The 20,118-nt window shown below is 43.3% G+C and overlaps 1 protein-coding gene across 1 annotated transcript; it reads left to right on the forward strand.

The window, feature by feature from the left end:
* Positions 1–546: 546 nt before the first annotated feature.
* On the forward strand, positions 547–18,576 carry LOC115203036 (potassium channel subfamily K member 17-like). The gene is made up of 4 exons (XM_029767334.1): positions 547–711; positions 1,219–1,415; positions 4,081–4,267; positions 18,365–18,576. The coding sequence occupies exons 1-4, from the start codon at positions 648–650 to the stop codon at positions 18,574–18,576; spliced, it is 660 nt and encodes a 219-aa protein (XP_029623194.1). The 5' UTR covers positions 547–647.
* Positions 18,577–20,118: the final 1,542 nt, after the last annotated feature.

Raw genomic sequence — 20,118 nt, forward strand, 5'->3', positions numbered from 1 at the left:
GAAACACGAACAATGGACATTAGACTGGTGGAAATCTGTCCTTTGGTCTGATGAGTCCAAATTTAAGATTTTTGATTCCAACCTCCGTGTCTTTGTGAGACGCAGAGTAGGTGAACGGATAATCTCCGTATGTGTGGTTCCCATTGTGAAGCATGGAGGAGGAGGTGTGATGGTGTGGGGTTGCTTTGCTGGTGACACAGTCAGGGATTTATTTTGAATTCAAGGTACACTTAACCAGCATGGCTACCAACGCATTCTGCAGCGATACGCTTTCCCATCTGGTTTGTGCTTAGTGGGACTATCATTTGTTTTTCAACAGGAATATGACCCAACATACCTCAAGGCTGTGTGAGGGCTATTTGACCAAGAAGGAGAGTTATGAAGTGCTGCATCAGATGATCTGGCCTCCACAATCACCTGACCTCAACCCAATTGAGATGGTTTGGGATGAGTTGGACCGCAGAGTGAAGGAAAAGCAGCCAACAAGTGCTCGGCATATGTGGGAACTCTTTCAAGACTGTTGGAAAAGCCTAGGAATTATATCCCGCCCATAATGGTTATGAAATTCTCTTGTATGTCCATATGTATTGTTCCAGGTAATTCGAGATTCTTCCAAGGTTGGGCTTAGTCTGAAAGGGAACCAGACCATGGACAGCTTCTGGAAGTTCACTAGCTCTGCTGTGTTTGCTGCCACTGTGGTCACCACTATAGGTGAGTTTTAAAGGGACAGTTCACCCAAATTAAAAATGTATCTGACATCTTAAATGGATAGTTCACCCAAATTACTAATGTACCTCATCTTAAAGGGATAGTTCCCCAAATGATAAATTATTGATTTAAATTATTAGATAATTAAAGGTAGTAGGCTGCTCTAGCCGGAGACAACATCACATACATTTTAAAGGGAAAGTTCACACAAATTAAAAATCTACCTAATATTAAAGGAGGAATTCACCCCAGTTAGAAATGTACCTAATATTAGAAAAATAGTTCACCCCAAATTACAAATGTACCTCATCATGTCACGTCTACAAGTTCTTAATGCATTGTCTTTATTTATGCCTCACCTCCATCATAGCCAGGATATTCCTGTGCTATGTACTTCTGCCTGTATTATAATTTAATATTACAATTGTTGTTCTCATTGTGTGTTCATCATAGAAACAAACAGACCAAATAATTCCCAATGGTTGAGCCCATTTGTTTTCTGTGTTCTAGGCTATGGCAACATGAGCCCCAGTACAACAGCAGGTCAGATCTTCTGTGTGTTCTTTGCTCTGTTTGGCATCCCTCTGAACATGGTGGTGCTGAACAGAGTAGGCAAATACATGCTGGCCATAGAGAGGAACGCCTGCGATTTCATCCAGGGAAAGACCAATCACAGGGTAAGTGCTCTACCTATAGACTCTGAGATGGTAACTCTTTATTTTACAGCCTGGTATTTACCAGCTGTGTTGTATTCTTTGAGGTAAGTACCAGGAAGTATCAATTGTTACCACATAGTTACTTAGAGCTAGATTCTATCAGATGTACACTAGCCGACACCCACAAAGCTGTTGTTTCTGCGGTGTCGGAAGTGGAACTGCGTAAGAACTGTGAAGTCCACAAGCGCCTCCTTGTGTTAGCTTATCGCGAACATGTCATTGGATGCAACAAAACCACCCAATTTTATAATCCGACAAATTCCATCCAGTTGCGTCAGAAGTTCATGCAGCCACGTTACAAGTTCAAACACTGAAATGTGTGATGTTCTATCGTCGCAACACCTCAATTAGACTGATAGGCAGTAAACATGCATTAGCCTAAACTTTCTACCGCTGTTTCAGCTTCTAACACGGTACGGATAATAAGGAAGGGAGTGGTTTGTGACACACAAGAGCCGCCGCTCACTTATTTGTCAGCTCATACAGCAGTTACACTTCCAACAATGCCAAAACATCCGCTATGAAGATGTCTACCAACGCTGTTTAACACTCAATATGATTGAATTGAGGCCTTAGTCAATACCATGTAAATATCAGGTAAGGTCAGCTTTAACCAGGCTGTATTATAAAGCATTACCCACCAGAGTTCTGGATTTAAATTGCAAAGTAAACTCAGTTTAAGTAACGTTCACAGAAATTATAAAAATATGCATCCTTCTACCATTTTGGGGTTACATATTGGGTATAAGAGAACACAGAAAATGGTTAACTACCAAAATATGCACACTAAAAGGGTAATCCAATGGGGAAATAATTATGCTTTGAAAGTTGATAAACTGGCCCTTGAATGTTTGCATACCTACTAGAGAGCTCTTTTTTGTCTAGACCCATTCAGATTTGTTCACATCCTCTTAAGCTTTAGCCCCACCCATCTCTTTAAGGGTTGATCTCAGCGTTCTGACCTAAAAACAGAAGTCAAGCACCCAAGCTAACTGGGTAACGTTGGCTAGCTTGCTAGCTACTTCAAGACACAAATGAGAGAACAGCTCATTCTGACCATTTTACTCACCCTAGCAGAGCTGGTTAGGCTGTTTACATGTTATTCAGAGCGTTGGTGACTGCAACGGTGATGCTGGCAACAATTTACGCTTTTTTGTCAACGTTTACTGACACCGGCCATATTCAATGGGTGTTGAGTGTTCATAAATCTGTCAGTTATTCTGCGCTCTGGCACACTCAGACGAGAGTGCTCTGAAATCGGAGTAGATAGCCAGAGCGAATTTACCAGCTACGTCTATCAACAGCTGTCGCAGTGACATCATGAACATATTATTGAAATTAATACTTGCATAATAGAGTATCTTGTTAAGACATGTAGCTAGCTAGCTAAACAATGAACCATAATCCCAACGCATGACGTTACTACCCTGTATGAATCTGCAGGTAGCTAACTAACCAGGTTCAATGTTAGCTAGCTAACATTAGGCTATAAATAGTGAAGCAAATGGCTCTGAAATACGAATAATATTACTACACAGATCATACACATATGTAATGTTAGCTAGCGAGCCAGCCAGCTAACGTTAGCTAGCTAGCTAACAGTACACTTTAACTTGAAATGACAACGACTTTCTGACAAAATTAGAAACGTGTAATATCTGAAAATGTAGTTAGCTAGACACTCTTACCCATATACATGGATGTACGCTTCCACCTCTCTGTCACGGATGGTTGTCACGGATGGTTGCCCTTAGTTTAAAGATGTAATCCGGAGACAGGTGTTTTCTCCATCTCCTTAGCTATCATACTCTAATTCCACTGATTTCAGAAGTCAGCCCTCCAGAAAGGGAAGATCAACACTTATGCAGTTCTACTATATATATATATTTAAACCTTGTTAAGACAAGTTTACCTACACATACTGACCAGCTCAAATAGACAGAAGCGCGCTACATGGCAGACCAATTCAAACTCATCTTTCGGCATGTCCAGCCCACTCATTATATCAGCAAATCATGGCTAGTGGGAAGGCTGCTGGTTTATTCTGTGGCTAAACCAACTAGGCTCATAATTTAACAATTGTATTCGTATTTACAGATGGCATACAAGTTTGTTATTAAGACACATGAAAGTTCTAATGTTCCAGAAAGATTTTCTGGCAAAAAAAACGTATCTGGATTTTTTTTTAAAGTTTACGTTTAAATGGCTCTCCTGTGAAGTAGTGACGCACGACATACACCTAGTTTCCTGAAAGGAGTCACATATATCAATTATAAATAGTCCCAATTGTTATTAAATAGAACATTGCGGCCCCGCCCGCCTGTGGGGATAACAATTGGCGCGCTGACTGAGTAGTTCTTGTTTAAACTGCAGATCACCTCTTCAAAGATTACTTTTTGTTGGGTCCCCAGAATACAGTGGACTTCATATTCTTTTAACTCTGTCTGTATGCAGTATTCATAAATCAGTTAGCAAGTACCAGTGACCGTCCAACTTGTCATTTGTTACCTGTTTGTCCTAAAATATGTGCGAATTTGAAATAGCACCCAATTCCCCTACATTGCACTATATTGACCAAAAGGAGTGCCTTACAGTATATAGGGAATAGGCCATTTGAGATATTGACTCTGTCTTCCCTTCTTTCTGTCTCCATTAGAAGTTAACCCGGTTCATGATCCACCTGTTGTCCTACATCTCTGGAACAGCACTCTTCTTTGTGATGCCCATGGTGGTGTTCAAACAGCAAGAGGGCTGGAGCTACTCACAGGCGATCTACTATTGCTTCATTTCACTCAGCACCATTGGCTTTGGGGACTACGTTGCAGGTACACGACTCAATATGTAGGAACATGGAAGCTCTAGAAACAGACCGGGGTAACCCTTCATTTTACAGACGTTAATTACTATGTATTTACTAGGTAAATACATAGCAACAAAATCTACATTTATAGTAAAAATGTCTTCTTAAATGTACCAAGCAAGTAAGTACTACATACTTAATTAGAAGATACAAAGTATTTTTTATTATATAGGTAAGTACAACTAAGAACGATTGTAAATACAACTAAGTATCAGCGAATAACTATGTAAATACCTACTCACGCCACTATTTTAATATAATATATAAGAAACACCAAGGAACATAGTCACAAAATGTAATCATAAAGTAATAAATGTTTGTCCCAAAGTTAAGTAAAAGTAAGAAACAGCTTATTACTATATACATACATAGTCATACCAGTCTCTTTCAAAGTAGTACCTAAGAAACATCAATGAACATAGGCTACATGATAATTTATTTATCATGGATGTTCAGTCCTTGCATCCATAGCTCTGTCTATGAATTTGACTCATCCCTCAGCTTTTTACTGAAACGGGTGGGGAAAACGCTTTGTCTCCACTGCTGAATTCCGCTTTAAAGGTCTGATTTTGGAGTTTTGATAGAATGGAAATAAGGGTATTTCCTTGCATTTGAAAAGCCAATTGAATATGGGTTTTTTATTGTATTGAACTGAGAAGGGAAATTACAACAAAGTAATTGAAACATTATTGCTCTAAACCATTTATCTTATTTCTATTACACTTGATAATTGCAGAATAAATTCAAGAATAGTTTCATTTAACTTTTGGTTATTGTATGAATACTTACTTGTGTAAGTTTTTTTTATCACACTTTATATTGTCACCATTAGGGATTAATACCAGTAACCGGGATCCCGGGACTGTCCCAGGACCACTCTTCACATTTCCCGAAAAACATTGATGGCAAGACCTGAGAAATTACAACATTTTCCCCCAATGTTGGGCTAATGGAATTTCACAAAATACACAACATGCGCATCAGCAGATAGGATTTTTTTTTATTGCACATTATCCAAACAGGTTGTCTCATGGAAGCCTTTAGCCAGCGTATTTACTCACAAAGTCACCCTAAATTCAAAGCACACACAAACTATTTTCTCTGTATACATCAATGATGTTGCTCTTGCTGCTGGTGAGTCTCTGATCCACCTCTACGCAGACGACACCATTCTGTATACTTCTGGCCCTTCTTTGGACACTATGTTAACAACCCTCCAGAAAAGCTTCAATGCCATACAACTCTCCTTCCGTGGCCTCCAACTGCTCTTAAATACAAGTAAAACTAAATACATGCTCTTCAACCAATCCCTGCCTGCACCTGCCCGCCCGTCCAGCATCACTACTCTGGACGGTTCTGACTTAGAATATGTGGACAACTACAAATACCTAGGTGTCTGGTTAGACTGTAAACTCTCCTTCCAGACTCACATCAAACATCTCCAATCCAAAGTTAAATCTAGAATCGGCTTCCTATTTCGCAACAAAGCATCCTTCACTCATGCTGCCAAACATACCCTCGTAAAACTGACCATCCTACCGATCCTCGACATCGGCGATGTAATTTACAAAATAGCCTCTAATACCCTACTCAATAAACTGGATGCAGTCTATCACAGTGCCATCCGTTTTGTCACCAAAGCCCCATATACTACCCACCACTGCGACCTGTACGCTCTCGTTGGCTGGCCCTCGCTTCATACTCGTCGCCAAACCCACTGGCTCCAGGTCATCTACAAGACCCTGCTAGGTAAAGTCCCCCCTTATCTCCGCTCACTGGTCACCATAGCAGCACCCACCTGTGCACGCGCTCCAGCAGGTATATCTCTCTGGTCACCCCCAAAGCCAATTTCTCCTTGGCCGTCTCTCCTTCCAGTTCTCTGCTGCCAATGACTGGAACGAACTACAAAAATCTCAAACTGGAAACACTTACCTACCTCACTAGCTTTAAACACCAGCTGTCATAGCAGCTCACAGATCACTGCACCTGTACATAGCCCATCTATAATTTAGCCCATACAACTACCTCTTCCCCTACTGTATTTATTTATTTTGCTCCTTTGCACCCCATTATTTCTATTTCTACTTTACACTTTCTTCCACTGCACATCTACCATTCCAGTGTTTTACTTGCTATATTGTATTTACTTTGCCACCATGGCCTTTTTTGCCTTTACATCCCTTATCTCACCTCATTTGCTGACATTGTATATAGACTTATTTTTCTACTGTATTATTGACTGTATGTTTGTTTTACTCCATGTGTAACTCTGTGTTGTTGTATGTGTCGAACTGCTTTGCTTTATCTTGGCCAGGTCGCAATTGTAAATGAGAACTTGTTCTCAACTTGCCAACCTGGTTAAATAAAGGTGAAATAAAAAAATATAAAAATAATAATTAATTGACACTGCCGGACTGCACAGGAGACCCGAATGCAATTTAGAGTTCTCATCAGAACTGAAAATTCGAACCCCGTCCGACCCCTGTGAGCTGAAGCCCAAGCCCAGGCCTGGTCCGACATCATAGAAATTAAATGAGCCCTAACCGACGCGTACAAAGCCGACGCGTACAAAGCCTCATACCGGCGCCGCTCCGCCTTGGCTGCCTCTATCTCCTCCGGTGGGCGACGGTATTCCCAAGCCTGGTGCCATGGTCCAGCCCCGTCCAGAATTTCCTCCCATGTCCATGATTCCCCGGAGCTCTGCTGCTGCTCCTTCCTCCGCTGCTTGGTCCGTTTGTGGTGGGTAGTTCTGTCACGATCGTCGTAGTGAATGGACCAAGGCGCAGCGGGTACGTGAATGCTCATCTTTTTTAATTTTAAGAAAAGTGAACACTTTCAAAATAAACAAACAACGACTAAACAGTTCCATAAGGCATATCAGCTATACAGAAAATAACTACCCACAATTCCCTGCTACAAGACACCCCTATACATAGGACCTTCAATCAGAGACAACGAGGAACAGCTGCCTCCAATTGAAGGTCAAATCAATAAAGCTAAACATAGACCTAAACAACCTAGAACTAACCTAGAATACCCTAACCTAGAACCTAAATCTAAAACCCCGGTACACTCTAAACCAACACCCCTCTACATAAACACATAGCCCAATAAACCCCGAAACACTCTAAACAAATACCCCTTCTACATAAACACATAATATAACAAACACCTAAACACTCTAAACAAATACCCCCTGCCACGTCCTGACCAAACTACAATAACAAATAAGCCCTTTACTGGTCAGGACGTGACAGTTTATATACACTTTGGTTGGAGTCATTAAAACTCGATTTTCAACCACTCCAGAAATTTCTTGTTAACAAACTATAGTTTTGGCAAGTCAGTTCGGACATCTACTTTGTGCATGACACAAGTAATTTTTCCAACAATTGTTTCCAGACAGATTATTTAACTTATAATTCACTGTATCACAATTCCAGTGGGTCAGAAGTTTACATTCACTAAGTTGACTGTGCCTTTAATAAACAGCTTGGAAAATTCCCGAAAATGATGTCAAAGCTTTAGAAGCTTCTGATAGGCTAATTGACATCATTTGAGTCAATTGGAGTCGTACCTGTAGATGTATTTCAAGGTCTACCTTCAAACGCAGTACCTCTTTGCTTGACATCATTTGAAAAATCAAAAGGAATTAGTCAAGACCTCAGTAAATAAAATTGTAGACCTCCACAAGTCTGGTTCATCCTTGGGAGCAATTTCCAAACGCCTGAAGGTACCACGTTCATCTGTACAAACAACAGCACGCAAGTATAAACACCATGGGACCACGCAGCCGTCATACCGCTCAGGAAGGAGACGCGTTCTGTCTCCTGGAGATGAACGTACTTTGGTAGGAAAAGTGCAAATCAATCCCAGAACAACAGCAAAGGACCTTGTGAAGATGCTGGAGGAAACAGGTACAAAAGTATCTATATCCACAGTAAAACGAGTCCTATATCGACATAACCTGAAAGGACACTCAGCAAGGAAGAAGCCACTGCTCCAAAACCGCCATAAAAAAACCAGACTACGGTTTGCAACTGCACATGGGGACAAAGATTGTACTTTTTGGAGAAATGTCCTCTGGTCTGATGAAACAAAAATAGAACTGTTAGGCCATAATGACCATCGTTATGTTTGGAGGAAAAAGGGGGAAGCTTGCAATCCAAAGAACACCATCCCAACCGTGAAGCACTGGGGTGGCAGCATCATGTTGTGGGGGGTGCTTTGCTGCAGGAGGGACTGGTGCACGTCACAAAATGGATGGCATCATGAGGATGGAAAATGATGTGGATATTTTGAGGCAACATCTCAAGACATCAGTCAGGAAGTTAAAGCTTGGTCGCAAATCGATCTTCCAAATGGACAATGACCCCAAGCATACTTCCAAAGTTGTGGAAAAATGGCTAAAAGACAACAAAGTCAAGGTATTGGAGTGGCCAGCCCTGACCTCAATCCTATAGAACATTTGTGGGCAGAACTGAAAAATCGTGTGCGAGCAAGGAGGCCTACAAACCTGACTCAGTTACACCAGCTCTGTCAGTTTTTGTGAAAAACTGAGTTTAAAATGTATTTGTCTTAGGTATATGTAAACTTCAGACTTCAACTGTATTGGAATAAAGTAAGCAAATGCAATTGAAAACATTTATTAAATTCTTGCTTATTCCCAAAGTCATATCAAACCTTTATACTAATTTAAAGCGATAGTCGTGTGTGGTCACCTAGATGATAATTTCAGCACCGTTTTGATTTGGATGTGCTTTTTGAGACAAGGGTGGGGGACTCGTCTAAACAAATCAATCAATGTCAGATTTTAGATTTCACTGAAATCTCCATTTGAATATTTAGTAACAATTATGCTGGGGAAATGTTAGCTAAATTGAGGTGAGAGCTGATGATCATCTGTCACGTTGTATAATGATAGGAGACAGGCGCAGGAATACAAAATCGTTTTTTTATTTCTCTACCCAAAATAGAGTATGTCATGAACATGATGGGGACGAAGCCCAAAACAAACGTGTGTGTGTGTATATATATATATATATATATAACACAGGGCTGTCACTCAAACAAAGAGCAAGGTGTAAACCTCTAATAAATACTCGGGATGAGACCGTAATAACAATACAAGGGATAGGACCCGTAATAATAAGTGCACACTGACATGGTAACACGAAAGCCGATACAACAGAGCCCAGGTACTCACAGGACCAACGGACATGGAACAATAATCAACAAGGACAATGGGGAACAGAGGGCACATATATACACATACTAATCAGGGGGAATGGGAACCAAGTGTGCGTAATGAGACAAGACAGTCCGGGGTTGGCGGTAATGATCCAGTTCAGTGATGCCTAGAAGGCCGGTGAGTAGACCTCCGGAGCTGGTGAACAGAATGAGCAGCAGTACCGGGGAAATCCGTGACATCATCTTTATTCTAGTTTGCTAATATAATTGCCTTTAGCTGGTGTCGTGATGTAAATTTTGTCCTGCTTATTCATTTTTCATCCCAGCCCTCACCGCAGGAGGCCTTTTGCCTCTTGGTAGGCCATCATTGTAAATAAGAATTTGTTCTTAACTGACTTGCCTAGTTAAATAAAGGTTAAGTAAATCATAAATAAAATAAAAGATCAGAACATTTTGCTAGCATGTTATACAAGCCTGTGACTTGTCTGATAATCAATCAATGTGATTTTGATTCACTGAATCTGTCTGTATATTTGGTTAATTGATTCCTGACTGGACAAGTGGTAGCTCATTTTTTTGTTTGCTCATCTATCACTGATCAGAAACCTTTACCATGAAATAATGTAGCCTAAATCAAGTGTATTATTATTGTCTCACTTATCTAGCCTTATATAGAGCCTAGGATATTTTCCCATCGTCCCAATCCCACTGTAAAGCAAAATCCGGACTCCTGTCTCGCATGAAAATTCCTAACTTTATTCTGTAATCCACAGGTTGCATTATCAAAGCACGTCTCGCCTATGCATGTCAAAATACAGCTATAACGTTTCCCCGATTCTATATGCTGTCTCATATTGCTGCCCATATGAGCGCTTAGTAGAGATCTGTGATCAACAAACAGTATGAGAGTAGATATGCATAATTTTTTAAAACAGAGTTGGTCCCCCGTAAGATACCCTGATATTTAAACAATGTCCTCTGTACATCTCCCCATTATTCATGAGCTGATCTGCTATCTGTATAATCGTCAAATCGATTTTTCCAAATAGGATGTTACCCAGCTAGCACAATGGATCTGGAACGATTCCGGCTGAGAGTCGGGGCACTCAGCCGCCGACTTCATGTGGCCCGAGTCTGGGCCGCCTTCGACAGTATGACGTATGGCTAAGATGCGGAGTTTGAGCTCGGGACGATTCCGGTGTGAGTTATCTGGCCCAAATGAATAACTTGGGGCTTGGACCGATTGTGGCAGATGATTACACGGGCTGCTTTAAATAATGAACATTTCATTATTTATTTATTGTTTCTGTGATCCAAAAAATGTATCAGCATTTAAATACAATTATTTAAGAGTCGTTTAAGTAGTATTTTAGTATTTTGATACTTTGTGAAAGGCAATTGATAAGCATTGAAAACTTTGTGGATGGGGCCTCCCGAGTGGTGCAGCGGTCTAAGACACCGCAACACAGTGCAAACTGCGTTGCTACAGATGCTGGTTCGATACCCGTGCTGGCCGCGACCGGGAGACCCATGAGGTGACGCACAATTGGTCGTCCGGGTTAGGGGAGGGTTTGCCCGGCTGGGATGTCCTGGTTCCATCGACTTCTGTAGCGGGCCAGGCGCATGCACACTGACATGGTCACTAGGTGTACGGTGTTTCCTCTGACACATTGGTGCGGCAGGCTTCCGGGTTAAGCGTACATTGTGTCAAGAAGCAGTGTCACGTCCTGACCAGTAAAAGGGGTTGTTTGTTATTGTAGTGTGGTCAGGGCGTGGTAGGGGGTGTTTGTTTAGTGTGTTTCGGGGTTTTGGTTTATGTTCTATGTTTTCTATTTCTATGTGGGTTTTCTAGTTTTTTATATCTATGTTAGTTTTGGGAACGACCTCCAATTAGAGGCAGCTGGTTGTTGTTGCTTCTAATTGGAGGCCATATTTAAGTGGGTTTATTTTCTCTTGTGTTTGTGGGTGGTTGTTTTCGTGTATAGTCTGAGCACCTTACAGGACTGTTTTTCGTCGTTTGCTTTGTGAAAGAGTATTTTTGGTTTTTCCTTCTAATAAAAAGAAGATGTTCACTATACCTGCTGCAGTTTGGTCCGCTCCCTACAACGACGCTTGTGACAGAACCACCAACCAACGAAGGACCAAGCAGCGGAGGAAGGAGCAGCAGGAAAAGTATAGGGAGTCATGGACCTGGGAGGAGATCCTGGATGGGGCAGGACCATGGCACCAGGTTGGGGAGTACCGGCGCCCGAAGGAGGACCTGGAGGCAGCAAAGGGTGAGCGGCGGAGGTACGAGGCACTATATCCTCCATTTCAGGAGGTGAGGAGGCAGCCCCCCAAATTTTTTGGGGCAGGGCACACGGGGAGTTGGAGTAAGTCAGGCAATAGGCCTCAACCAACTCCTCATGCTTATTATGGGGAGCGTTAGGCGGTGAGAGCACCGTGCTATGCGGAAGTGCGCACGGTCTTGCCCATCCGCACGCACAGTCCGGTACGAGCGATACCAGCCCCCCGCAAGTGCCGTGCTAGAGTGGGCATCCAGCCAGGGAGAAGTATGCCTGCTCAATACATCTGGCCACCAGTGCGTCTCCTAGGCCCAGGCTACCCTGCGCCTGCTCTACGCACGGCAGCCATCATGCCTCAGCACAGACCAGTTCGCCCTGTGCCAGCACTCTGCCCGTGCCGGGCTGCAGTAACAATCCAGCCAGGACGGGTTGTGCAGGCTGTACGCTCCAGACCTCCAGTGCGTAGTCAAGGCCCAGTGTATCCAGTTCCTGCTCCTCGCAATAGCCCTGTGGTGCGTGTTACTGTTCTGCCACCTCCAAAGCCAGCCCCACGCACCAGGCCTTTAGTGCACCTGCCCAGTCCAGTATGTCCTGCTCCTGCTCCTCGCACTAGCCTTGTGGTGCGTGTCACTAGTCTGGCGCCTACAAAGCCAGCCACACGCATCAGGCCTTCAGTGCGCAGTCCCCGTAGAGAGCTTCCGGAGACAGTTCCCCATCCAGAGCTTCCCGCGACAGTTCCCCGTCCACAGCTTTTGGCGACAGTTCCCCGTCCAGAGCTTCCGGCGACAGTTCCCCGTCCAGAGCTTCCGGCGACAGTTCCCCGTCCAGAGCTTCCGGCGACAGTGCCCCGTCTAGAGCTTCCGGCGACAGTTCCCCGTCCAGTGCTTTCGGCGACGTCCTACAGTCCGGAGCCTGCAGAGACGGCCCACAGTCCGGAGCCTGCAGAGACGGCCCACAGTCCGGAGCCTGCAGAGACGGCCCACAGTCCGGAGCCTCCAGAGACGCTCCTCGGCCCTGAGTCTCCAGAGACGCTCCTCGGCCCTGAGCCTCCAGAGACGCTCCTCGGCCCTGAGCCTCCAGAGACGCTCCTCGGCCCTGAGCCTCCAGAGACGCTCCTCGGCCCTGAGCCTCCAGAGACGCTCCTCGGCCCTGAGCCTCCAGAGACGCTCCTCGGCCCTGAGTCTCCAGAGACGCTCCTCGGCCCTGAGTCTCCAGAGACGCTCCTCGGCCCTGAGTCTCCAGCGACGCTCCTCGGCCCTGAGTCTCCAGCGACGCACCTCGGCCCTGAGTCTCCAGCGACGCACCTCGGCCCTGAGTCTCCAGAGACGCACCTCGGCCCTGAGTCTCCAGAGACGCTCCTCGGCCCTGAGTCTCCAGAGACGCTCCTCGGCCCTGAGTCTCCAGAGACGCTCCTCGGCCCGAGGTCTCCAGAGAGGCTCCTCGGCCCTGAGTCTCCAGAGACGCTCCTCGGCCCTGAGTCTCCAGAGACGCGCCTCGGCCCGAGGTCTCCAGCGAGGCGCCTCGGCCCGAGGTCTCCAGCGACGCGCCTCGGCCCGAGGTCTCCAGCGACGCACCTTAGCCCAGAGCCTTTAGCAGTGGTCTACAGCCATGAGCCTTCAAGGGGGGTGGGCAGGTTAGGATGGGGTCTAAAGCCGGAGCCTGAGCCACCTCCGTAGTTGGAGGATTGGGGTGGGGGGGTTGTAGCACGGGAGCCATCGGTGACGATTGCACCCTCCCTTCCCTGCCTTTAGTTTGGGGTTATTTTTGTGGGGTTTTGTGTTTCGGTGCATCCGGGGTCTGCACCTTTGGGGGGGGGGGGGGTTCTGTCACATCCTGACCAGTAAAAGCGGTTGTTTGTTATTGTAGTGTGTTCAGGGCATGGCAGGGGGTGTTGGTTTAGTGTGTTTCGGGGTTTTAGTTTATGTTCTGTTTTCTATTTCTATGTGGGATTTCTAGTTTTTTTATATCTATGTTAGTTTTGGGAACGACCTCCAATTAGAGGCAGCTGGTTGTTGTTGCTTCTAATTGGAGGCCATATTTAAGTGGGTTTATTTTCTCTTGTGTTTGTGGGTGGTTGTTTCCGTGTATAGTCTGAGCACCTTACTGGACTGTTTATCATCGTTTGTTTTGTGTAAGTGTATTTTTGGTTTTTCCTTCTAATAAAACTCAGTAACCTGGGGCACCATGAGAATTTTTTTTTTATTGAGTTTCCATTTCCCAAATTAACTCAAAGAATATCAGAATATCGATTTTACAACAGTCGCTAATGAATTAATTTCCACTACAGTCTCATCCTGTACGTCGCATAATCCGGGAATCTGCACAAACCCGAGTCCCACTAAATAAGTCCGTACCATACCAATTGAGTTGATTATTTATTTACTAACAAGCTAAAATGATAAGATACACACAGTCTAGGCTATTGATTAGAATTTAGTACAATGAGGGCCCTCTCAGAGCCCATGGGAGCCGTAGGAAGTGTCACGTAACAGCAGAGATCCCCTGTATTGGATAGAGATAATCAAGGAGGGCAAAAAATGGTCAGAGAGGGCGCTTCCTGTTTGGAATCTTCTCAGGTTTTGGCCTGCCAAATGAGTTCTGTTATACTCACAGACACCATTCAAACAGTTGTAGAAACTTTGGAGTGTTTTCTATTCAAAGCTAATAATTATATGCATATTCTAGTTTCTGGGCAGGAGTAATAATCAGATTAAATCGGGTACGTTTTTTATCCGGCCGTGAAAATACTGCCCCCTATCCATAACAGGTTCATGCGATTGAGCCAATCAGTTGTGTTGTAACAAGGTAGGGGAGGGGTATACAGAAGATAGCTCTATTTGGTAAAATACCATTTCCATTTTTCGGCTAGAACAGCTCAAATAAGCAAAGACAAACGACAGTCCATCATTACTTTAAGACATGAAGATCAGTGAATAAGAAACATTTCAAGAACTTTGAAAGTTTCTTCACGTGCAGTTGCAAAAACCAAGCGCTACGATGAAACTGGCACTCATGATGACCGCCACAGGAATGGAAGACCCAGAGTTATCTCTGCTGCAGAGGATAAGTTCATCAGAGTTACCAGCCTCAGAAATTGCAGCCCAAATAAATGCTTCACAGAGTTCAAGTAACAGACACATCTCAACATCAACTGTTCAGAGGAGGCAAAGGGTGGCTATTTGAATAATCTCAAATATCAAATATATTTTGATATGTTGAACAATTTTTTTGTGTTATTTCATAGTGTTGATGTCTTCACTTTTTTCTACAATGTAGAAAATAGTGAAATGAAGAAAAACCCTTGAATGAGTAGGTGTTCTAAAACTTTTGACCGGTAGTGTAGCTAAAGTAAAATACTGTTTCATGTAGAAATGAATGCAATTCAGGTTTGTTGTTTTGCTAGCTCTTTGATTTGCATTTTAGTCATTTAGCAGACGCTCTTATCCAGAGCGACTTACAGTAGTGAATGGATACATTTCATTTCATGCATTCCTTTTTTTTTTTTGTACTGGCCCCCCGTGGGAATCAAACCCACAACCCTGGCGTTGCACACACCATGCTGGCGTTGCACACACCATGCTCTACCAACTGAGCCACAGGGAAGACTTTTGATTGTAAATACAAATGTGTTTACTTAGCTACGCTTGTTTGGTTGATTTGAATTCAATAAACTTCACTGTCACGCTCTGACCTAGGAGAGCTGGGTTTTTTCTGTTTAGTTAGGTCAGGGTGTGATAGATGGGTGGGCATTCTATGTTTTTGTTTTCTATGTTTTGGACAGGTATGGTTTCCAATCAGAGGCAGCTGTCTATCATTGTCTCTGATTGGAAGCCATACTTAGGCAGCCTGTTTTTCCTGTGTTGGTGTGGGTAGTTGTTTTCCATTTTGTAAGTAGTACCTGACGGAACTGTTGGCTGTCGTTTTGTTGTTTTCTGTTTAAGTGTCATCATTAAAGTAATTATGAGCACTCTACACGCTGCGCCTTGGTCCCTTTTATACGACCATCGTTACAGAACTATCCACCATGATTGGATCAAGTGGTGTGCCCGGGCAGAAATGGACACCTGGTCAATTGAGGAGCGGATAGAAAGGACCAACTGGACTTGGGGGCAAGTAATAGAGAGATATCGGAGCCTAGTTTGGCTGGGCCAGGACTGAGACCTGAGCCAACTCCCCGTGCTTATTGTGGTGAGCATGTGCCTGCCTCTTGCGCTCTCTCTCCAGTGCGCCTCCATAGCCCAGTACATCCTGTGCCTGCTCCTCGCGCTCTCCCTCCAGTTCGCCTCCATAGCCCAGTACGGCCGGTGCCTGCTTTGAGCACTCGGTCCTCAGTGCGTCTTCCTAGTCCGGTGAGACCTGTTTCAGCTCCACAATCTAAGCCTCCAGTGATAAGCGATGGTCCGAAGCCTATAGAGATGATCCATGGCACGAAGCCTCTAGAGGTAATCCATGGCCCGGAGCCTGTAGAAATCATCCTTCGCAAAACGCCTGAAGGGATTATAAATGGTCCGGAGCCTGTAGTGATAAACCCTGGCACGAAGCCTGTCGGAATAGTCCATGGCCCGGCACCTGTAGAGATCATCCATGGTATGAAGCCTCCTGTGATGATCCATGGTGCGGAACCTGTAGAGATGATCTATGCTACAGTTTGTTAATAAATCTTCTTAAGGATCGGCGTCCTGTCAACGGGCCAGTTGTAATTCATGCAGCGGGTTATGTCAAGATTGCAGATTTTAGAGAAACAACAAATGTCGGTACATCTAAGTGTCTTATATCGGCTGAAAGCTTAAATTCTTGTTAATATAACTGCACTGTCCAATTTACAGTAGCTATTACTGTGAAAAAAATGCCATGCTATTGTTTGAGGAGAGCTCCTAACAACAAAACACTCTTTTCACCGCGATAGGTTTGATAAATTCATCTCTGAAGGTGAAATGTGTACTTACATTCTGAAATCTTGCTCTGATTTATCATCCAAAGGGTCCCAGAGATACCATGAAGTGTCATTTTGTTAGATAAAATCATTTTTCATATCCTCAAAAGGCCCATATAGCATGCATGATCGATTTTGTATTTCCACTCGTTCAATTTGCAAAGAAAGGAATCTGTGAGAATCTCACCCTAAACATTGTTTCAATGAGTCAAATCATATTTGTATCTATTCATCAGAAATCCTAGAAGGTAACAAGACTTCACTATTTCATTAGGGGTGTAGTATATCCTATAGGACATCATATTTGGTCAGAGAGCGACGCCTTCATGGCACGCCGATGACGCTGGCGGCCATTACTTGAACGACTGTATCTTTGTTAAATAAGCACCAATCGCAGTCAAACAAAGCCAGCTAGATAGCCATTGACCTGGGGTTTACGGGAGTATCCGGAAACCATGTATATGTCGTAAATTGTAGCTACTAACCTTGTACGACAGCATGCCTTTTCATTTTGGACAAAAATGATAAGTTATGAAAACTGGCTGTTTTGCAAATGTTGAACTTATAATATGGCTACTAATACTTGGAAAGCTAAATCAAAGTCCAAGTATACAGATTTGATGATATTCTTGCAGAAAAATGGAATGTGAATGTGAATATCTCCTTCACGATTTGCCCAAATGTACCTGGGGATTTCACACTAAAAGTCTTGAGGTTCAGTCATACTTCAAGTTATCCATCTGAAACGTTGCATATACACTTCTGCCATCTTGTGGACACTATCGGAATTACAACCAGAGTGATGGCTATAACTGTGACCTTTCTCTTGCATTTCAAAGATGGTGGTATTTTCTTCTACCAGATCTATTGTGTTATATTCTCCCACATTCAATTCACATTTCCACAAACTTCAAAGTGTTTCCTTTCAAATGGTACCAAGATAATGCATATCCTTGCTTCAGGTCCTGAGCTACAGGCAGTTAGATTTGGGTATGTCATTTAGGCGAAAATTTAAAAAAGGGGGCTATCCTTAATTAACACCATCTTCTCTAATAGGCAATAGCCTATTTATTAGTGGTAGATAGAGTTGAGCTGCTCATAAAGAGCTACCCATCACTCTTGTGTTGCACGCACCATGCTTTTACATTCATAACAGTGTGGAAAGCATGAAAATGCATGTGTCCATGTGAGATGTTCTTCACGTGTTTGATGTGTTTTTGACATGCATGTGTGGGCTTACTTGTGTGTTTTATGAGCTAGAGCTAGCACACACATGTTTACTCAAACGCTTGTTTCAAAGAATCCTAAAGAAATTGAAAGACAAACATGTGGTATTTATTATTTAACTAGCATTTTAATATGTAATTCCTAAATACATTTAGGCAACAAAAAATGTTTACTTTACCTTGCTTAATCACATGAGAGAACCTATCTGATAATGACTTCAGTAGAGTTGTTATCAAATACCACACAAATGAGGTTACGATGCCATCTTATCACAGTGGTCAGGCCATGTTTGTGCTGCTTCACCCCTAATACCCTGGTGAAGGCTATAGGCTGAAACACCTTGGTTTTAATAATAAACCCAAAGTGTCTGTCAAGTCAATATATATTGTCTTCCAAGAGTTGCTGAATATTTTGTTTTGTTCACATTTTCTGCTCGGTTCTATAGACAGTAACCCCGACCGGTACTATCCAGAGTGGTACAGCATCCTCATGGCGTCCTGGATCTTCTTCGGCCTGGCCTGGTTGGCCCTAGTCATCAACCACACCAGCGACATCCTGGAGCGGCTCAACACCCACCTCAAACACTGGTGGAGCCCTGAGGAACCTAGCAACGCAGGACCGGTGGATGAGGTCAAGGAGCCCCCGGTGGACGGTTAAAAGAAATAAAGAGAAAATTAAAAAACTGTTGGTGATGTCATCCAGACAAAGAAAGAGGTGGTTGCATCTAGACGCTAATCTTAGGGTCAGTTTCACATTTTCCTCATTAATGGCTAGAATTGGGGTTAGGATTGAGGGAAGGGAAGAAGATTCTAGATCTGCACTTAGGGGAAACTAGCAGTGGGTCAGACCTGGGATAGAATATGAAGCAAGCAGGGGATCATGATGAGCAGCAATGGGTTGGCAGTTCTTCTGGTAGTGCTAAATGTTAATGCAAACATACTGGGACCATGTCTATGTTCCCTCAGCCCCATGCTCCCTCAGCCCTATGTTCCCTCAGCCCAATGTTTCTCTCAGTCCTATGTTCCCTCAGTCCTATGTTCCCTCAGCTCTATGTTCCCTCAGCTTTATGTTCCCTCAGCCCCATGTTCCCTCAGTTTTATTTTCTAAACGAGGGATCGGCAACTGAGAGGAAATGAGAGGAAGAGACATTTTTGAAATTCTCTCAATATTGAGTATTTTTGGGTCTGCACAGAATGTAATCTTGCTTAACCCATAACTAAAGTATAACATACTTTGTCAGATGCTCGATTAAGTTCTGGGTCCATATGTGTTAAGAGAAGAGATAGAAAAAGGATTGGAATCAGAATGAAGAGCTCCACCCACTCTCTTTGAAAGTAACGGGCATGTCTATAGGCCAAAATCCCCTCCCCTTACGAAATTCAAAAGATGCTATCATCTGCAAAATCGTGATTTGTCCAAAGCTCCGGAACTAATGCTGCTCATTATCTCACGCATCCCATTGTATCATGACAGATCTACTGTACCATTTATGTTAATGTAGTCTGTCCACAAGAGATTACACAGAATATACCCCTGTTTAAGAGGGGGGGAATGGAAGAGAGGGCCATTATAGACAAAAACTTTATGTTATGTGATAAGAAATATTTCACATAGCATATATTCTTCACACCCATGATGTACACAGGTATTTTGCCCTTACCAAAAAAACAGCCTTCTGGAAAACAGTTGTGGCAAACCTTTGGCCAATTTGCTGCAAATTTGCGGCAAGCTCATACATACAAATTCGTTTTGTGGCAAACTGTTGCGGCGAGTTGTGAACTTCGGGCAAACAATTCTGTGAAACTTGTGGCAAACATTCTACTGTTTGCTGCAAAGTTTGAATATGCAAATTAGATCTGTTTTTTGGTTACTATGGGTTAACAACATTTAAATGTTGTATCTACATAAACCAAATCACATATAACTTTAAATTAACTTGCTTCTCACAAATAAACTAAACTAAACATACTAAATGTACTAAATATACTAAATAGTCAGCTGTTACAAAGTTTCCTTGATGTTGCTATGCTTCTCATGGAAACTGACATTCTATATATTTCTCATGAAGGAAACAATGTTCTTGCCTTGTATAAATGCTATATAAACAAACAATGGAGCTAGCATAAGCTGGGACTTAGCCTTACTAAATCTACCTTTACATGTGTGGACAACTGTTCCTAGAGAGCCAAATAATACAAG

Source organism: Salmo trutta, chromosome 12 (assembly GCF_901001165.1).
Source record: "Salmo trutta chromosome 12, fSalTru1.1, whole genome shotgun sequence".
Taxonomy (NCBI): domain Eukaryota; kingdom Metazoa; phylum Chordata; class Actinopteri; order Salmoniformes; family Salmonidae; genus Salmo; species Salmo trutta.